This window comes from Talaromyces stipitatus, genomic scaffold, assembly GCF_000003125.1.
Source record: "Talaromyces stipitatus ATCC 10500 scf_1105507295487 genomic scaffold, whole genome shotgun sequence".
NCBI classification, from domain to species: domain Eukaryota; kingdom Fungi; phylum Ascomycota; class Eurotiomycetes; order Eurotiales; family Trichocomaceae; genus Talaromyces; species Talaromyces stipitatus.
In genome coordinates, this window is record NW_002990120.1 from 1034198 (window position 1) to 1050731 (window position 16534).

The 16534-nt window shown below is 47.5% G+C and overlaps 5 protein-coding genes across 5 annotated transcripts; 2 read left to right on the plus strand and 3 right to left on the minus strand.

The window, feature by feature from the left end:
- Positions 1–33: 33 nt before the first annotated feature.
- TSTA_055810 (TRAF-like signal transducer, putative) lies at positions 34–1557 on the plus strand (the record flags this gene model as incomplete). The annotated part of the gene is made up of 2 exons (XM_002487147.1): positions 34–701; positions 754–1557. The coding sequence occupies exons 1-2, from the start codon at positions 186–188 to the stop codon at positions 1555–1557; spliced, it is 1320 nt and encodes a 439-aa protein (XP_002487192.1). The 5' UTR covers positions 34–185.
- A 267-nt stretch (positions 1558–1824) lies between these two features.
- Positions 1825–3277, plus strand: TSTA_055820 (CCCH finger DNA binding protein, putative). Its single transcript, XM_002487148.1, has 4 exons — positions 1825–2055; positions 2105–2122; positions 2187–2734; positions 2786–3277. Exons 1-4 carry the CDS (start codon positions 1996–1998, stop codon positions 3225–3227), a joined length of 1068 nt encoding a protein of 355 aa, XP_002487193.1. The 5' UTR covers positions 1825–1995; the 3' UTR covers positions 3228–3277.
- A 16-nt stretch (positions 3278–3293) lies between these two features.
- On the minus strand, positions 3294–4442 carry TSTA_055830 (oxidoreductase, short chain dehydrogenase/reductase family). Its single transcript, XM_002487149.1, has 4 exons — positions 4210–4442; positions 3758–4151; positions 3492–3700; positions 3294–3442 (listed from the first exon to the last, which is right to left on the minus strand). The coding sequence occupies exons 1-4, from the start codon at positions 4258–4260 to the stop codon at positions 3353–3355; spliced, it is 744 nt and encodes a 247-aa protein (XP_002487194.1). The 5' UTR covers positions 4261–4442; the 3' UTR covers positions 3294–3352.
- A 161-nt stretch (positions 4443–4603) lies between these two features.
- Positions 4604–5797, minus strand: TSTA_055840 (endo-1,3(4)-beta-glucanase, putative; the record flags this gene model as incomplete). The annotated part of the gene is made up of 2 exons (XM_002487150.1): positions 4604–5247; positions 5275–5797. 2 exons carry the CDS (start codon positions 5795–5797, stop codon positions 4604–4606), a joined length of 1167 nt encoding a protein of 388 aa, XP_002487195.1.
- A 345-nt stretch (positions 5798–6142) lies between these two features.
- TSTA_055850 (WD domain, G-beta repeat protein) lies at positions 6143–11517 on the minus strand (the record flags this gene model as incomplete). Its single annotated transcript, XM_002487151.1, has 5 exons — positions 6143–9717; positions 9768–10528; positions 10578–10886; positions 10944–11067; positions 11127–11517. 5 exons carry the CDS (start codon positions 11515–11517, stop codon positions 6635–6637), a joined length of 4668 nt encoding a protein of 1555 aa, XP_002487196.1. The 3' UTR covers positions 6143–6634.
- Between the last annotated feature and the right edge of the window lie 5017 nt (positions 11518–16534).

The following is a 16534-nucleotide window of genomic DNA, read 5'->3' on the forward strand; positions in this document are numbered from 1 at the left end:
ACATCATCCAATCACAATACTCTTATCAGGAATCCCTAGCTGGGCGCCTCAGCTTTCGTACTACAGCTCATACACGCAACGCCCCTTTTGCGGAGGGTGTTGCTCGATGGTTACAAGCAGGGTCTGTGGAGGGCGAAGAAGACAATAACTATATAATCTCTGCCACTCCTGGAGACTTGGACTCCATGGACATCGCCGAGTTTCTTACAACAATGGATCTAGAACGCGGGGTAGAAGAGCTTGTCGACCTCAGAGCACTAGATTATGTCTCGACATACGACGAGCATTTGATGTGCCCTATATGTCACTGCCCATTTATACGACCCTTACGACTCCAATGTGACCATGTGTTTTGCCAGAAGTGTATCAACGATGCCATCGTATCCAATTCACGAGACTTCCGTTGTCCGTCTTGTCGTGCTCGTGGAGATATTTCTGGTAAGGTGCCGAGGATACTGATTAATATGTGCGACGATGTTCGAGTGCGTTGTCCGTACTCTACTGAAGGCTGTGCGGAGACTATGGCTCGTGGACATGTGCAGCTGCATGTGGATAAGTACTGCGATTACAAGCTGATGAAATGCCCGGACTTGACTTGTGGCCAAAAGACGCGCAAGAAGAATCTGAATCCTGAAAAGTGTATGCACAATATGGTGAAATGTGAATCTTGCGAAGAGAGTGTCATGGAGCAGGATCTAGAAGTGAGTATGAGTATGATGAATATATAAGACATACAACATCTAACTGAAGTAGGAACATCAAGATCAACACTGTCCCAGCTTACGAACGACTTGTCCCGATTGTGGCGCTATGGTATTTCGTAGCGCATTGGAACAACATATCGATACATGTCCGGAAGCCATTCACCCATGCCAGGCGTCCAAATATGGATGTCCTGTTAAACTCAAGCGCTCAGAGTTGGCCATCCATGAACGAAGCTGCCCGTTGATCACCATCGGTCCTTACATAGAAGTGCAAAATTCGCGCATTGACTCGCTTGATATGACGATTCGACAGCTACGACAAAGAAATGAAATTCTTGAAGATGGGATTGCTAGTATCCGTTCTACTCTGATGGAGAGTGCGCGTTTCTCGCCTGAAAATCGAACTCAACGCCAATCTCCTGGTGAGGATATGGCTCAAGATTCATCTCAATCTGGACCTACAGAGATTGAAGACAGTGACCGCTCGTCACAATTATCGACCTCGACGGCAATGACATATTTATTGTCGTTACATGAGTCCCTACGAGAAGAGGTATCTCAGCTCTCACACGCAATGACGGACCTTGATGCTCGAGCGAGTATGGCTATTTTGAACGAAAGCATGCGTGTCAACGAGGATCTCGCTCATACAAGCGCTGCAATAAACACAATACGAATGCAGATACATTGGCTATTGAATCCTCGGTTGCAACACGGTCATCGTCTTGGTGCCGCGACTGGGGCGGGAGGAGAATCGAGTCCTGGTCCGAGTACTCGGCCAGGTCCTGGACATGGTGGGTTGACGCCGCGACGGCGATTGAGCGATAGTGGTCGCGAGGGGACGAAATTGTAGCATGTCTACTGACGCTGACCCTAACAACGAAGGATTGATGTTATGACATAACGAGGCATGTTCACAGATACCCTATTAGCTGAGAGACAACGTACAATAGTTCGATATCATTAATGTATAGTAATAAACAGAAGCACTATCCTATCTTGGGAAGAATAAATGAATCGCCACCTGAGAAATCAGGCCTCGACACGTGACTTCCCCACCACAAAAAGTGCGGGCATCAAGCGCAAAACGAGACTAATCTACAAAGAGCCCACAACTTCTGTGGCGGCTGTCATCGCATTGCTGTCTTAGTTTACTCATTATACGTTCCAGTTTTGATAGCAGGTAGTAGACACTTCATTCATTGTGTCTCTACCCTGTCGTTGAACACTCATTTTTTCCCCTTAATTACATTGAGAAGAAGTATAGCCCAGGGAGAGGGCCGCCGCCGAGATGCCGCCAAAGAAAGGAGCAGATCAGGCAAAGAAGAAGAAGACGACGGTGGAGGATAAGGTGAGTTCTCTCTGAATGGATCTATTGGCATATATACTGACGTGTAAAGACTTTTGGCATGAAAAATGTAGGTCAACTATACGAACCCATTGACTATCGTATTTTCGAAAAGAGGAGACTGACCAAACCAGAAAAAAGGAGGAAGTGCCCGCCGACAAATAGCCCAACTCGAAGCCCAAGCCAAACACAACAAAAATGCCGACGAAAAACGCAAAGAAGCCGAAAAGGCCCGTCGAGCCGCCGAAAAGGCCGCCGAAGAACAAGCCAAACGTGAAGCCGCCGAACTCTTCAAACCCGTTCAAGTCCAGAAAGTCCCCTTTGGCGTCGACCCCAAAACCGTGGTGTGCCAATTCTATAAACAGGGACATTGCGAAAAGGGGAAGAAATGTAAATTCAGCCATGATCTTAGCGTGGAACGGAAATCGGCTAAGAGGGATTTGTATTCGGATACGAGAGATTCGGATGCTGCTAATGGTGGTAAAGAGAAGGATACGATGGATCAGTGGGATGAGGCTAAGCTGCGAGATGTGGTGTTGAGTAAACATGGGAATCCGCGCACAACGACAGATAAAGTTTGCAAGTATTTTATTGAGGCGGTTGAGAATCAGAAATATGGTTGGTTCTGGACGTGTCCGAATGGTGGTGATAAGTGCATGTATCGACATGCTCTGCCTCCTGGGTATGCTTCTCTTTTGTTTTCTTCTGAGGTCCGCGATACTGACGTTGATAGATTCGTGCTCAAAACAAAGGAGCAACGTGCCGCCGAAAAGGCACTAATGGAGAAATCACCCATGCACACCCTGACCCTAGAAGATTTCCTCGAATCCGAACGACACAAGCTCACCGGTACACTGACGCCAGTGACACCAGAGACCTTTGCCGAATGGAAGAAGAAACGACTCGACAAGAAGGCCGCCGAGGAAGAAGCTCGCAAGGCCAAGGAGGCTACTGGTCGTACGCTTTTCGAGTCTGGCAACTGGCGTACTGCTGGTGACAGTGAAGAGGAATCGGATGAAGAGGATGATGAAGATGGGGCGTGGAATTTGGAGGCGTTGCGGAAAGAGACTGAGCGGTTACGCATGGAGAAGGAAGAGGAGAGATTGGCGAAATTGCATGGTCTTTCTACGGGGGAGACAATTGGTGAAGCGGTTGCAGTTGACGGGGATGGTTAGATTGATAAGTTTACATGTTGATGATTTATGCATTGAGCCGGTTATTAAAATGGTACTGCACGAATATATTGTTGTCATTCTCAATTACTCGGACCTTAATCTAAATATTTCATGCGTTATAAGAATCACCACTTCTCAACATACGGTCTCAGATCCAACTCATATGCAAACGTAGTCCTGGGCTGCGTATGCAAGAACCAATACGAATCGGCAATCTACATTGTCAGCCATGCATCATAAGCAAAGTGAGACGCGACGACTTACAGCATCAGGACTAATCTTCGCATCTTCATGCTCAAACTTCCATTCCTTTGTACGCGGGATATCAATCACACCGTCAACAATGACATGCGACACATGCACGCCCTTGGGCCCAAATTCTCTGGCCAGAGATTGTGAGAGAGCCCTAAGACCGAATTTGGCGCTTGCGAAGACGCTGAAATTTGCTGAGCCGCGGATACTTGCCGTTGCTCCTGTAACACTCTCAGTATATCTGCCATTCGGATAATGAGAATAGGAGGGGAAAATACCAGTAAATATCAAACTAGGCGGAAACTCAACCTTCTCCTCCACCCCCTTAAGCAACAATGGTAACGTAGCCTGCGCAAACAAAAAAGCCCCCTTAACCTGCCCTTCCCAACCAGCCGCAAATTCGGATTCGGTCAACTCTAGGAATGGTTTTCGCACAAATCCGCCCCCGGAGTTGAATACTGCTGCTGCAATGGGACTGTCGGGGAATAGCTCCGTGGTGATCTTTTTGAAAGTACTAGAAACGGAGGTGGAGTCGGAGAGGTCGGTGCTTAGACCTATGGCTTGTCCGCCGGAGGAGTTTATGGTTTGGACGACTTCGGCGTAGTTGGAAGGGTTGCGGGCGAGGACAATGACGGGGTAGTGTTGGGCGAATTTGCGAGCTATTGAGGAGCCCTTTCATCTCAAGTTAGTATCAGCATAGATTGGAGGATTGGAGGAAGGGGGCGAGTACAGTTCCAGGTCCGACGCCGGCGATGACAGCAATTGCTTTCTTTGTAGACATTGTTTGTTCTTCTTCGCTTCTTTAGTATTGATGCTTCGAGACCTTCGGGTGAGCTATATCAGGATGAATCGATATCAATATCAAGTGGGGAACCAGCGGAATAGCAATCGCCTTAAATAATGTTCAACACACCCAGTTGCTTAGAAATCAACAGATTCAAATGCAAACCACTTTGTAATCATGGACAGAAATGCAGAGATATGGATGGTGAGATATTGAGGGGTGTTGATGGCGTCATCCATCCATTATCTTTCTGATTACTTATCGTGATTAGGGTTAGAGATATTATACAATGGGGTAGATTACCCTAACTAATGCAAATAATCGTACAAAGTGCGTAATTTTACCACCGCCGCCATCCTTTCTTATTGCTGTTATCATCTCCCCCATCCTGAGACAGTTGCCTCTCGGAATCAAGCATTCTATCGAATTGTCGTTGAGCAGCTTCCCTTTCCCGCTGTCCGTTTTGCTGTTCGCTTTCATACGATGAGTACTCAGAGGAAGCGCTTGGTTGTTGTCGTCCCCAGCTCGATGGTGACGGCGCAGAGATGGATGCGTGAGAGGCGGTTTCGCGTCTAATTCGGTCCCATGCATTCTCATTTGATGCCGGTGTTGGTCTCGACGGTGATGCCGTCGACGCCTGGTACTCAGGTACCGTAGGACTAGCATCATCAAAGAAATCCGACGAAGGAGATTCTTCCGGAACATAAGACCGAGTAGTCTCATAACTTCTCGGCGGAGTCTGATATGACGGCGAAGGCGAGCTGTGACTCTGATCATCTGTCGTACCCTCTGTTGATTCCGCTTTATAATTTTCTTCCGGCTCCTCCGCACTCACTGTCGTACCCTCATGTCTAGCAGCATCCCTCTGCTCCCTCCTCTGCTTCGTCTTCTCCTTATACCCTTCCATCCTCTGCATCCTCGCCTCCGCATACCGTCTAACCGCGTCTCTAAACTCGGCCAACCTTGGATCCGACGACAATGCGACTGTAAGCCGATACGTAGCCAACGCACTAAAATTGCCCAACGTAAAAATAACCCAAACACCAAACCTCAACCCAGCCTGCAATGCAGCCTGTCTCCTCTCCAATACAGGGGAAAGACGCCAGGCGACTTTCAACCCTTCCAAAAATGAGAGTTCGCTCGGAATACTCAATTTCTTGCGCAGCGTATAATATGCATGAACCGATCCCGCCGTGACGCCAATTGGCAGTCCGATTCTGCGTGTATTCACTTCGCGACTTGTATATTCAACCAAAGCGTCAACTTCGGGTTGAGTCGGATCTCGTCGTAGCAGTCCCTTTACGGTCTCCAATTGTGCGGAAAGGCGGTACATTACTGTCCTTTCCCAGTTCCAGGGTCCTGCGAAACCGACCCATAGTAAGAATGGGTTGGGGCGTTGGAGGTATTGTCGGTTGATTTTGAGGGGGAAGACAGAGGCATAGCGTGATGAGAGGTCGGGGCTGTCCCAGGTATCTGTGTTTGTGGACGGGTCGAGGGTTGTTGAATCTGAAGAAGAGGAGTCATCGAGGACCATATTGAATATTTAGTTGTTCTTTTGGTGGATGTTGAAGATGCAGCTCTGTCTTCTAGGAAGAAGTGAGGAGAGCTCAATCGGAGCTTGCACTCCGCCCGAAAGAAACCTGACGTCGTTCGTGCTTAGTCAGCCCCATATTTTCTTGGACAATTCCGACGAAGGCAAACACCGCACCACATGTTATAAGCCCCAAAACATGCTCTGATTCAGTACGATCAGCATTAGCATGGCTTCAATATGCTAGGACGTGTGGCACACAGACTTCGACCACAAGACAATCTCTACAAGTCTACTTCACCACCGTCAATTCATTAAGCATACTCGCACTGCACTAGTTGACTGCATCTACCAAGTCAAAGTCGGAACTAACCACATGTATAATTGTATATATAGCTAGGACCAAGTCATTACGCTCCCCATTGTAATCGCCCTCGCGGGCTACACTATAAACGTTCTTTTCTCAAGAAAACCAATTCTTGAAAAGAGGAGAGAGAGAGAGAGATTAAAAAAGAAGGGAAAAAAAGGGCAAACAACAAACAAGCGGAATGAGCAAGGCGAAAGGAAACAACGAGAAGTCTCCTGGATATTTATAGTTGTAGATTAGGGGCAAGAGAGAAAAGAAGATACAAAGTACCTTGTGGAAACAAATTGAACGAAACAAGGTAAAAAGATGCATAAAGTAAGCTGGGAATAATCGTACAGCACGGATAATCAAATAGGATATTCAAAGTATAAAGAGATTCGTAACTTCGTGCGCGTACAATTAGTTAGTATAGAATAGAAGAAAAAAGACAGAGCAACGAAACATGACAAAAAAAAAGGAGTGAAAAAACGAGATCAGTCTTTTGCTATTGTAACACTCTCGTACGGAGAAGCATTCTTATCAAATGATTCTGTCGGTGGAGACTGTACACCAGGACCACGACTGGTACTGCGCATTCGACCTGTAAAGTTTCTGAATTTGCTCGCAAAAGTCTCATTAATGCTGCGACCTCGTCGATGGTCAACTGACATTCTGCGCATGGACTGTGCATCGGCACCGGTCGTCATTGGCCTTGCAAGTTCATACCCGGCGCGAGAATTATCGGTCATGATCTGGCTGGACTCAATATCTCTACCTCTCGTTCCGGCGTTAGGAGCAGGTGGTGGTGGGGGAGGCGTCGTCAAATGCTGTAGTTCTGGAAGTATTGGTGGAACGATTTTCGTATTGTCCACGATAATATCAGGTTCAATGCTCACAGAAACTGACGGAGGGGATCCAAAAGTTGACTGTCCAAGCTCTGAAGAGTTCTCACGTCGATGGCCCCGAGGCCCTGGTCCTCGAGTCCTGCTAGTTGATCTGCTCCGCGGCATGCTGGGTATAAACCTTGGATGATGTGGAAGGTCGGCGGGAACGGGTGTTTGGTGAAACTCCACCACTGGAACGGACATGGACCGGCTGATCTTAGCAGCTTCATCTTGATAGACCGTGCTCGGAAGCGTTAGAGGTATCTCTGGCATGGCTGGTGCCTCGCCATCAACGTATCCATCACTATATTTAGGTCGTCGCATTGCCTTTGGTGTGGCTGGTAAGCCGACGGTACCTGAACGCCCACGAGTAGATGAACCAGAATCAGACCCATTCGCAAAAGTTGGTGACCTCTTGCTGGCGTTGCTTTTAGACCGAATCCGTTTGTTGAAAGAACCGCCTGACGAAGGAGGGCTTTCCGGCAAATTCCCACCAACAGCAGACATCATTGCAGCCGTCTGAAAGTCACCAGGATGTGGAATCTTAGGAGCAGAAGGGCGACGAGCTAGTGAGAGTCGGCGAGCCTCGAGTTCTGCTGCTGCCAGTTCCCTCTTTGCCCGCTCGTGCGCACTCAAAACCATGTTGGAAGTACTAGAGAATTCTGGTCGCGAAGACTCTTCAACGAACGATTCGTTTGATAAAATAACCTCGGAAGGAGTTTCTACCGACTGATTGGGTTCACGAGCCTGACGACTGCTTGATCGAGCTCTGGGACGCCGTTTGTCTGGGGAGGTGTCGCGTCTCACGCTGCTGGTACCACGTCGGCGACTGGAACTTCGCTGTCGGGACCGATGCAGTCGTTCACGATCACTAGTAACAAAGCGAAGGCTATCTTCAAATCCTCTCATATCCTCTGCAGGTGACATTGGTAATGGCGATGTTGGTGACCTCACACCTGACTTACTCCTATCACCACTGCGTCCTCGACTGCGACGGCTGCTATTGCGACTCTTTACCTTGTGCTTCCGCTCAATACCTCTAGATGTCGATCGTTGATGGCGGTCGGCCTTGGATGAGGCGCGAACACGAGAGCTGCCCTTTGTATGACTCCTACTACGACGCTTTGTGATCTCTGCGCTGAGGCTTTCCACACTAGCATTATATTTTGCAAACTCTTCTGGAGACATTGGAACAGGGGAAGATGGTGAACGCTTGGCAGGGGCAATGTACCGGTTGGTTGCCCGTCCACGAGAGTCTACAGAACCATTCCTAGAACTCTTCTTGCCGTGCTCACTGCCTGCTTCATGTCGTCGAGTCTTTGTATGAGGACGATGGACATTGGCATAGTAGTTAGCCTCGTCTAGGCTGCTGATATACTGATCAATACTGCGGCTGCTGACACTGGGACTCTTGGTGGACCGTAAGCTCTGGAACACTGAACTTGGAGTTCCACCACCGGTCCCGCCTGTGTATGGCCCAGCCTCGGACTCAGATGTATCGACTGGTGGCCATTGAATATGGAGGCCTTCTGGCTTGCGGTCGCGAGAACCGTTTCTGGCCGCAGCTTGACCCTTGAGCGTCTCGAAAACACCTGCAGCAGGAGATGGAAGACCCTTAATATTTTCGAACTTGTTTGCTCCTGTCTGCACGGCTGTTTGCGGACTCGGGCCATGACTGTCCTTTGCTGGTTCGTAGCGCGCCGAAGATAATAACAGTATGGGTGCGTCGTTATTGTCGCTAGATTCGTTGGGATCAGATTGAGATATGTTGCGCTTCCCTTTCTCGGAACTTGAATCGACTGGCGTGGGAAGAGACCTTGGAGGGAAGTTGGGAGGATGCACGTCCACAGGAGTTTCACCTATTGAAGGTAATCGATGTCGGTGCGCATGACTAGGTGTTCCAACTCTAGATAATGCGTTATTGAGACTGCGCGCATTGTTGAGTCTGTACGATCCGAGGCCTCCTGGCGAAAGCGCAGACTCTCCTACGGCCGATTCAGCAATGGGCGTGATACCAGGTGCGTTGGTTGGAGTGCGATCATCTGACTTGAGGCCGGGGAATTTGAAGGCCTGATTACCCTGGGGCCCGAAAGAAGTAATAAGTTTGAGTGCTGAATTCTTCACGGTCATTCGATTGGCAGATTCAGGCTTCAGCATTTGATCAACCGGTTTTGGCGGTGGTTCGGAGACGGGAGAGGCAACATGAAGCTCGCGATACGGTGCGTTAGGCGCTGTAGGGGACATCCATGGCTCTGAGGGTTCTGCTCCTGTACACATGAAGCATCGAATTGCCAGTTGCTGTTGAGCATTCGATACCACATGCTCGCCCCATCGACGAACAAGGTATGACTGTCGCTGCCAATCATTTGGTAGGAGGAGGCAGGTCATGAGAATGGCTTCCATGTAGTAGTTGCGCGACACATAGACCTCAATCGCGTCATTACGGTCCCCAAGAGCAAGGAGAATTGTGGCAGAAGCATGAATATCGCCAATCTCCAGTAACCTCTGAACGAAACTTTGGCCGACCTTGTTGGCTTGCTCTTCACCACCCATTTGACTGAGAGCTAGGAACATCCACGCAGAAGAATTCACGGGCCCTGAACTAAGCATAGCCATCATTTGCATTGGATCGTTTTCGCCCAACCAACGTGAAAGGAATATCGCATTTTGACTGGCCGGGGGATGTCGACTCACTATCGGATTATCAGAGCATGGCTATACATTCGTTAAAAGAAAGACTTACACTCGTCCCGAATTAAGCCTTCAATATCTCCCTCCCATCCAAAAACAACACGAAGCATCTGTTGTCGCAGTGCTTCAGGTGTTAGGCGAGATTCATCAAGCGGCGGCAACTGTTGCATATACGAGACTTCATTGACTCGCTCTCTCGTAAATGGGAAGAGATCGACCAAAGGTTTGTCGACAGGACTCTGGGTAATTTCGTTGCGAAGTCGTGAGCCACCCCGGGAGCGGACAGAAGAGACTGATGCAGTAGAACCGTATGCAATCGAGGTACCTGATTGGGAAGGCAGACGGCCCAGAGGCGAGGTCATGGAAAAGGTCGTCCCACTATAGGTTGATTTGTTGACAGGAGAGAAAGGCCGGACACGTCCAGATGAAGCATGGGAGCTGATTGAGTTAGTACGGCTCCTAGCTGACATCGGACTGGCGGTGGCTGCTCGCTGCTGACTAGCAAGCTCTTGGATTGACACTTCAGGCCCTCGGAACCCCTGGGCACTTCGAGTCCCGCTCCTTGAAAAGTAACTTGGCGACATCGGTCTCACTTTTGACTCTTCCACAAGAGCTATCTGATCCATCGGAAGATGCCTAACATTCTTGACCATGGCTGGATTTTCCAAATCATATTGCTGGACGGTATTGTTGGGACCAAGAGTAAAGAGAGTCGCAGTTGGGCCGTAATTGGCCATACCAAGTACATCCTCGATCGTGGGGATAGTTACATACGTGACATGTTTGGTTCTGACATCCCATACCCAAGTTTCCCTGCAAGAGTGAGAATTAGGTTCTATCAAAGCTAATGATCCAAACTCACCTGTCTGAATATTGTACGATTCTACCATTCTTGGACCAAGCAATCCACTTCGGGCCCGTCGAGTAAGGTTCTGTACGTTTTAATGCACGGATAACTCGAGGAGATTCGTTCAATGGTGCCTTTGCCACACTCCATACTCGAAGATCGCCATCCAAGGTTTGTGTAGCGAGCATATCCGATTTTTGTTTCGACGACGATGCATGCCAGGCGAGACATACTATTGGAGACGGACCGCGGCTTGTAGAAAGAGTATGGAGGATCGTGAATGCGGGGTGCAGCGTTGCTATAAGAATCGAGCCATTTTGATATCTGGAGACATTTGAATATCAGCATATGCAGTCATAGTCACCAATTGAGGCCACTCACCCAATTGCATATGTCCGACAGTCTGCGGATGGGGCCAGGGAGGTTATAGGGTCAAAAATCGTGCGAGCTGACAGGTGTTCGGAAGTGGAAGGTTCAAACAGTATAACATCACCCTTGCCATTGCCTGTTATTACAAAGTTAATATGCAAACACTAATACTGAACGATTCTGCAGAGTCATTACCAAAAGCCACATTCCCATTCCGCATCCAGGCTGCTACTCGAAGAGGCTCGTATGAAGCAAACCGCGATATTTCACTTCCAGTGAAGAGATCCCATACGATAGCTGTTTGAGCAAAGTCGTAGCTGACCACCAGTCGGCCGGCACCCCTTTCACTAACATTGTCGACACATATAAATGCGATCCTCTCTTCATGGAGTGTAAATCGACGTTCAATCGCTAAAGTGTCATGGTGCAGGCAAAGAATGACCGAGCCTTGTGAAAAGAGAAACAATGATGCTGTTGAAGCACAGGGCTGGAATTCAGAATCCCAAGCTGGGTCCAACGGTGTGGCGGGTGCTGTCGACTGTGTAGTGGAACCCACAGGTCGATGCCACGACGACAGGTCCGACATATTCAGACACGCACAAGCGATACTATGAATCTATCAGTGTGAAATCATGATGGATACGAACTGCAAAGCGTCTATGTCCAACCCTCAAGCCTCCAAGTAGGGTAGAACCAGGCTGAGAAATAGGAAGCTAGGAAAGCAAAGCACAAGCAGAGTAATAATGTGGTATGTGGTAGCACACCACGAGTGAAAAATGTGGTCATACAGCAAGCTGAATTTCTATTGTGAAGACTTGTTACTCACCGTCAACCACGATCCAAAGTATGAATCACAGGCGACTATCCCATCAACCTGCCGGACCTCCGATATCTGAACGACCGGGCGTGACAGGTGCTCCGCGACCACGGCATACAGAAGAACTTTGTTCAGATGTCGAGACAAGACGAAAGTTGAGTCGGATCTGTCAAAAGATAGAAATTGTGGTTGCGAATAGCCGCCGACCAGGGTATATTCCTATCTTTCTTTTCTTTTCTTTCTCGGGAAAGATGGTGTGAAAGAAGGACAAGGTAGAGAGATATGGAGCAAGTAACCAGACAAAAAGGATAAATGCAGCTTACATAGTGCGTGGGAAGAAACCCTGCTCGTGAGGGGAGGGGCAGGGGAAGCAGAAGCAAAAAAGAGACGCAGGGCAATGAGATGCAGGCACCGGGGAAAAGAGGCCCCAACGGCATAATATTGTTAGTGTTACAATAAGTAGCAAACGAGATGAAGGGCCGATCCGAATATAGAACCAGCCGATGGCCAGCGGCCAGTCATCGAGATATCACGGCGCCAGTGCATATCAGTAGCATGGAGTGGAATGTGCCAACCACCGTGTCATGTCGCGGGGCTGACAGAACGGATGCAATGAGTGGACGACTCAGAGCTCGTGTGGCATGAGAGCAATTTGCGGACAGCGCCAACGAGGGCTCTCAAGTGGAAGATCTGTCCGGGAGGAATAGTGGGACAAGCATCCGCCTCGTTCCATCGTCGAGTGGAGACTGTTGACATGGGATAAGGACGGAGTACGAGTCAATCCATCCATTTGATCTCTAGCTTCGCATCGGATCGCAACCGAAGTTGCCTTTTCATGCAGACGTCCATGCACGTCCTTTGACTTTGGCTCTTGATGAGCGACACGAGATACTCTCTATCTGCTGATTCGAAATGCAACGGACGGTATCTGCTTTCCCCTCGGTCAGTCTGTTTTGGTCTCAATCGCAACTCACCGCTAGAACGGTGCTAGCACTAGCAGTCAGTGCTCAGCCAGACGAGTGAAGGAGGAGAGAGCGAGAGTTGTCGATCTGAGCAAGGACGCTAAGCGGAAAGAGCAACTCATTGCTGGGACGCCCTGATTGGCCAATGTGGCTTCTTCACACTGCAGCCCTCATCACGAAGAGACAGCCAATCAGAGCGCTGAAGAAGTGTGCTGGCTGCATGGGAACATCACTGGCCCCACCGCGCTAAGGGCCGCTAAAACAAGGCCCGGCGCGTACGGAGGTTTATCTCTGATCCTAACATACTATGTATATCACTGCTCATCTGCTTGTTTACAAGTATCCAGTCGTTGGGTTGGTTGACAGTCTTGCAGCTACAGAGAATGTTGATGAAGGATTACTTGAGTAGCTGTGTTTGCCACGGACAAACCATTATTATGCATCTGAGTTCTCAACGACTGATTTGTTTCGAAACCATCACGTGTATTCTCGAATATTAAGCATGACATGAGACGGACCAATCACATTTCTGCGATGCAATATATTCTCATCAGACTACACCGAATGAGGAATTCGGATCAATGAGTGGCTGGATTGCAGCATTTCACCATAGACTGAGTCCTACGAAGTTTACTATCCACGCCAAGTGGCGGGAATGAATATGTGCCCAATCACTCATCTATATATCTACTGACCTAGTCGCTTTGTATAACTAACTAAGAATAGGCAAGCCCCAAATATCCGGTGGACTGACAACAGCTGTAGCGGAGTTCAGCGCAAGACAAGATGCTTTGGAAAGGACTTAATCGTTCTACTCGTACAACCCAACCAACAAAAGAAAGAAGTAAAAAGAGAATGAAAATAGCAACGTGCATATCACAATGCACCGCATAATTAATGTACTAGGCCACAGACTAGAAGCCTCAGACAAGCAGTACTCTGTACAAATACTGAGTGAATGCATTGCATGCCCACTATTTCAAACTGGACTGACTTGGCTGAGGGGCGGTCGAGTTACAGTCCATAGCGGTGTGATAGGAGGGTTACACGGGATATATGGTTAATTTGATGCTGTGCCCGAGGCATAACCGTCATTGCTCATAAGCCTAGGACGATTGTTTCTCGAGTTTCATTCTTGAATGGGATGGATGTTTAAAAACGTACCTTTTTATACATAAGGCACCGCTATAATCGGCGAATAAAAGTACCATTGACCGATATACCGAATGTGATAAACAGGCTCGTAAGCCGAGCAGGGAAGGGATAACTCCGTCTTTAGTGTCAAGGTATCAACATGTCCATTTTTTCTTCTAGAGACTAGAACTCCGTTCGTACTACGTACGTACATAAAACGGGATTTAAGGACAAGGTGGTGGAGATTCAATTGCTGAAGAATAGGACCATCTTTTATCAATTACTCCACTTGAGTCTTGACTTTTATCGCATGCTCGAGAAGTTGATACGGTCAGACATTGCCCAAAGCGAATGAAACAAGGAAGACGGGTCATATAACCACGTGATGGATACAGTATGCTTGGGGAATATTAAACTAGCAGCAAAATAAATGTATCCAACCAGCCAATCCTGGGACATGATTTCGAAATATTTTTCTATTTTCTTCCATATCGACCTTCGGGAGGTATAGAGTACAGGTCTGGTTATGATTTTGATACAGACTTGTTAGTCACACCCCGTGACTATCAAAGCCCAATGTGATTGTGCCCAGTGCACGATCAAGTCGAGTCAGTCAGTCAGTCAAATACCCTGGATCGATTTTTCCGACAACCAGTCCGAAAACGTTTAGGCACACAAGGAGGTACACTAGAAGCAAAAGCCTCTTATACATACTCGACCGTTAGTTATCAGTCTTTAGTATCTTTAGCATACTATCCCGATAGAGAAATTACCTTGTCATTTGGTTCGTCTGAGGGGGATCCGTGGATATCGTCTAGTTAGTTGAGAGTCAGGCCTTTGCTCGTCGACGAAGTTGAAGTAGAAACCCTAACTTAAGTACCCACATTATGTGATCCCCCGCACCTGCGATGCGAGGTGTTGTCATTCTCGCTTTTCATTGATTTTTGCTTTTTCTCAATGCGGCATTTCTTTAGTTTGGGATACCCACTACGGATTAAACATTTAAATATAGATATCAAAATACGCATGGCTGGGCTGGTTCCTTGCTTGATATCTATGGGTGCGAAGATGGAATACACTACTGAAGCCACAGAATAGCGAACCATAGAACCAACAATTCACCAATATACAAACCTATAAATATCTTTATCTGTACGTATTCTTATTTTGTACGCATTTTAAAAATTGTTGAGAGTTCCTTCCACAAAAGTCTTATTAATAGTACTTTAAGGTCCAGGATTAGGGTTATGCATACTCTATTTCCGGGATACCAATTGACAGGAATAGCATATAGATATTATTGCATAGGTATTTTAGTACATGAATTGCCAACGAATACATGCATATCTACTACTTGGTTTCAAGCAAATGTAGACACGGGAATATGTCCTAATAAAGAAGCTGGTTTCTATATCCTAGGTTCAGAGAACGCGGGGATGATAAGATGATAGAAAACTAAATCACTCCGTATGTAGGTCATGTATGGCCAGAAGTTAGGTTATTTGTGTCTTACATCTTTTTTCTTGCTCTCCTGATTGTGCATTCTCTTTAGCAGAGGTTGATATAAGACATATAGAAAGGAATTTGACTAAATGTACGATACCAATGCCGTATAACGGCCATATGTCTGGACGGGCCCAGATTGAGTGCAGTACCTAGGTATACATTTGGCCTGAATGTAGAGCGACATATTTACCGCTGCTGATGTTGAAGAGTGGGTAGTCCTTATATGAAGTTGGCTCTAATTGAAGAAATTCATGCTCAACTAGGGGCATATCAGCAGCACCGCTTCAGAATCTCGCTCCCTATCGCTGGCATTTTGTATATTGTTGCTATTAAGTAACCTTGATGATTACAAGCTCTACTTCTCCGGTTGGAATTACTGTAGAAGCTGTAACCAAAACATCACATCACGCCTCCCAACTCGATATATCATAATCATTCTCAATTGCGTTGGGAATCGGACCAGAAATATGACAAATTTTTGTTTCCTTGGGCTTCTCACTCCTATTCATAACATCTGACGACCTGAGGGGAGTCCACACTAGTTGCTTGACGGCTACTTTTCCAGGTCATATGGCCAGATTGATCTCAAAATTGCTTCGTCCTTTACTGGCTCATCATCTTTAACGTCCTTGTTTGTCAACACAGCAGTCAACATGCCATCAAATACTTCTCTGTGGGCTGATTTCATTGCTTCCCATTCATCTGAAGGAGAACATCCGTCAGTCGGCATTAAGCAGGTCCGAGAGGTCATGTCTCAATTCCTGCGCTACTACAAACAGTCTGTACTCTCTTTCATGTTCTACTAACTTATCCGGCGAGGGAAGGGTAAACGGACTGGACCCTGCAAGACCCAACTCATTCCGCCGTTGGGCGATTACGATCAGTTCATGGCGTAGGGCAACGGCGCCATCCTTCCACGTTCTGTAACTGTATAGAAAAGGTCGGAAAAGATTCTGGTCCATTGATCTAGGACCATAAAGTTTGGAAGTCAGAAATCGAGGGCAGACATTGTGTTTGAAATCGCACTCAGGAGCTGCAAAATCTGGCATTTCCTCAGCGCACCAAAATGCGGACTCAATACTGCCTGTTTGCCAATCGATGACAACTGCTATTTTTGTAGGATCGTTTTCTGACACGAATATATTTCTTTTGTGTAAATCAGGATGGAATAGTGTTGGAGTTGC

Bases quoted from the DNA above. Each gene is read 5' to 3' on its own strand.
- TSTA_055830 (XM_002487149.1), bottom strand. From the start codon at position 4,260: ATGTCTACAAAGAAAGCAATTGCTGTCATCGCCGGCGTCGGACCTGGA. The intron at 4,152-4,209 runs GTACTCGCCCCC...TTGAGATGAAAG, and splicing joins CCGGCGTCGGACCTGGAACT to GGCTCCTCAATAGCTCGCAA. The intron at 3,443-3,491 runs GTAAGTCGTCGC...CTGACAATGTAG, and splicing joins CGAAGATTAGTCCTGATGCT to ATTGCCGATTCGTATTGGTT.
- TSTA_055820 (XM_002487148.1), top strand. From the start codon at position 1,996: ATGCCGCCAAAGAAAGGAGCAGATCAGGCAAAGAAGAAGAAGACGACG. The intron at 2,735-2,785 runs GTATGCTTCTCT...TGACGTTGATAG, and splicing joins CGACATGCTCTGCCTCCTGG to ATTCGTGCTCAAAACAAAGG.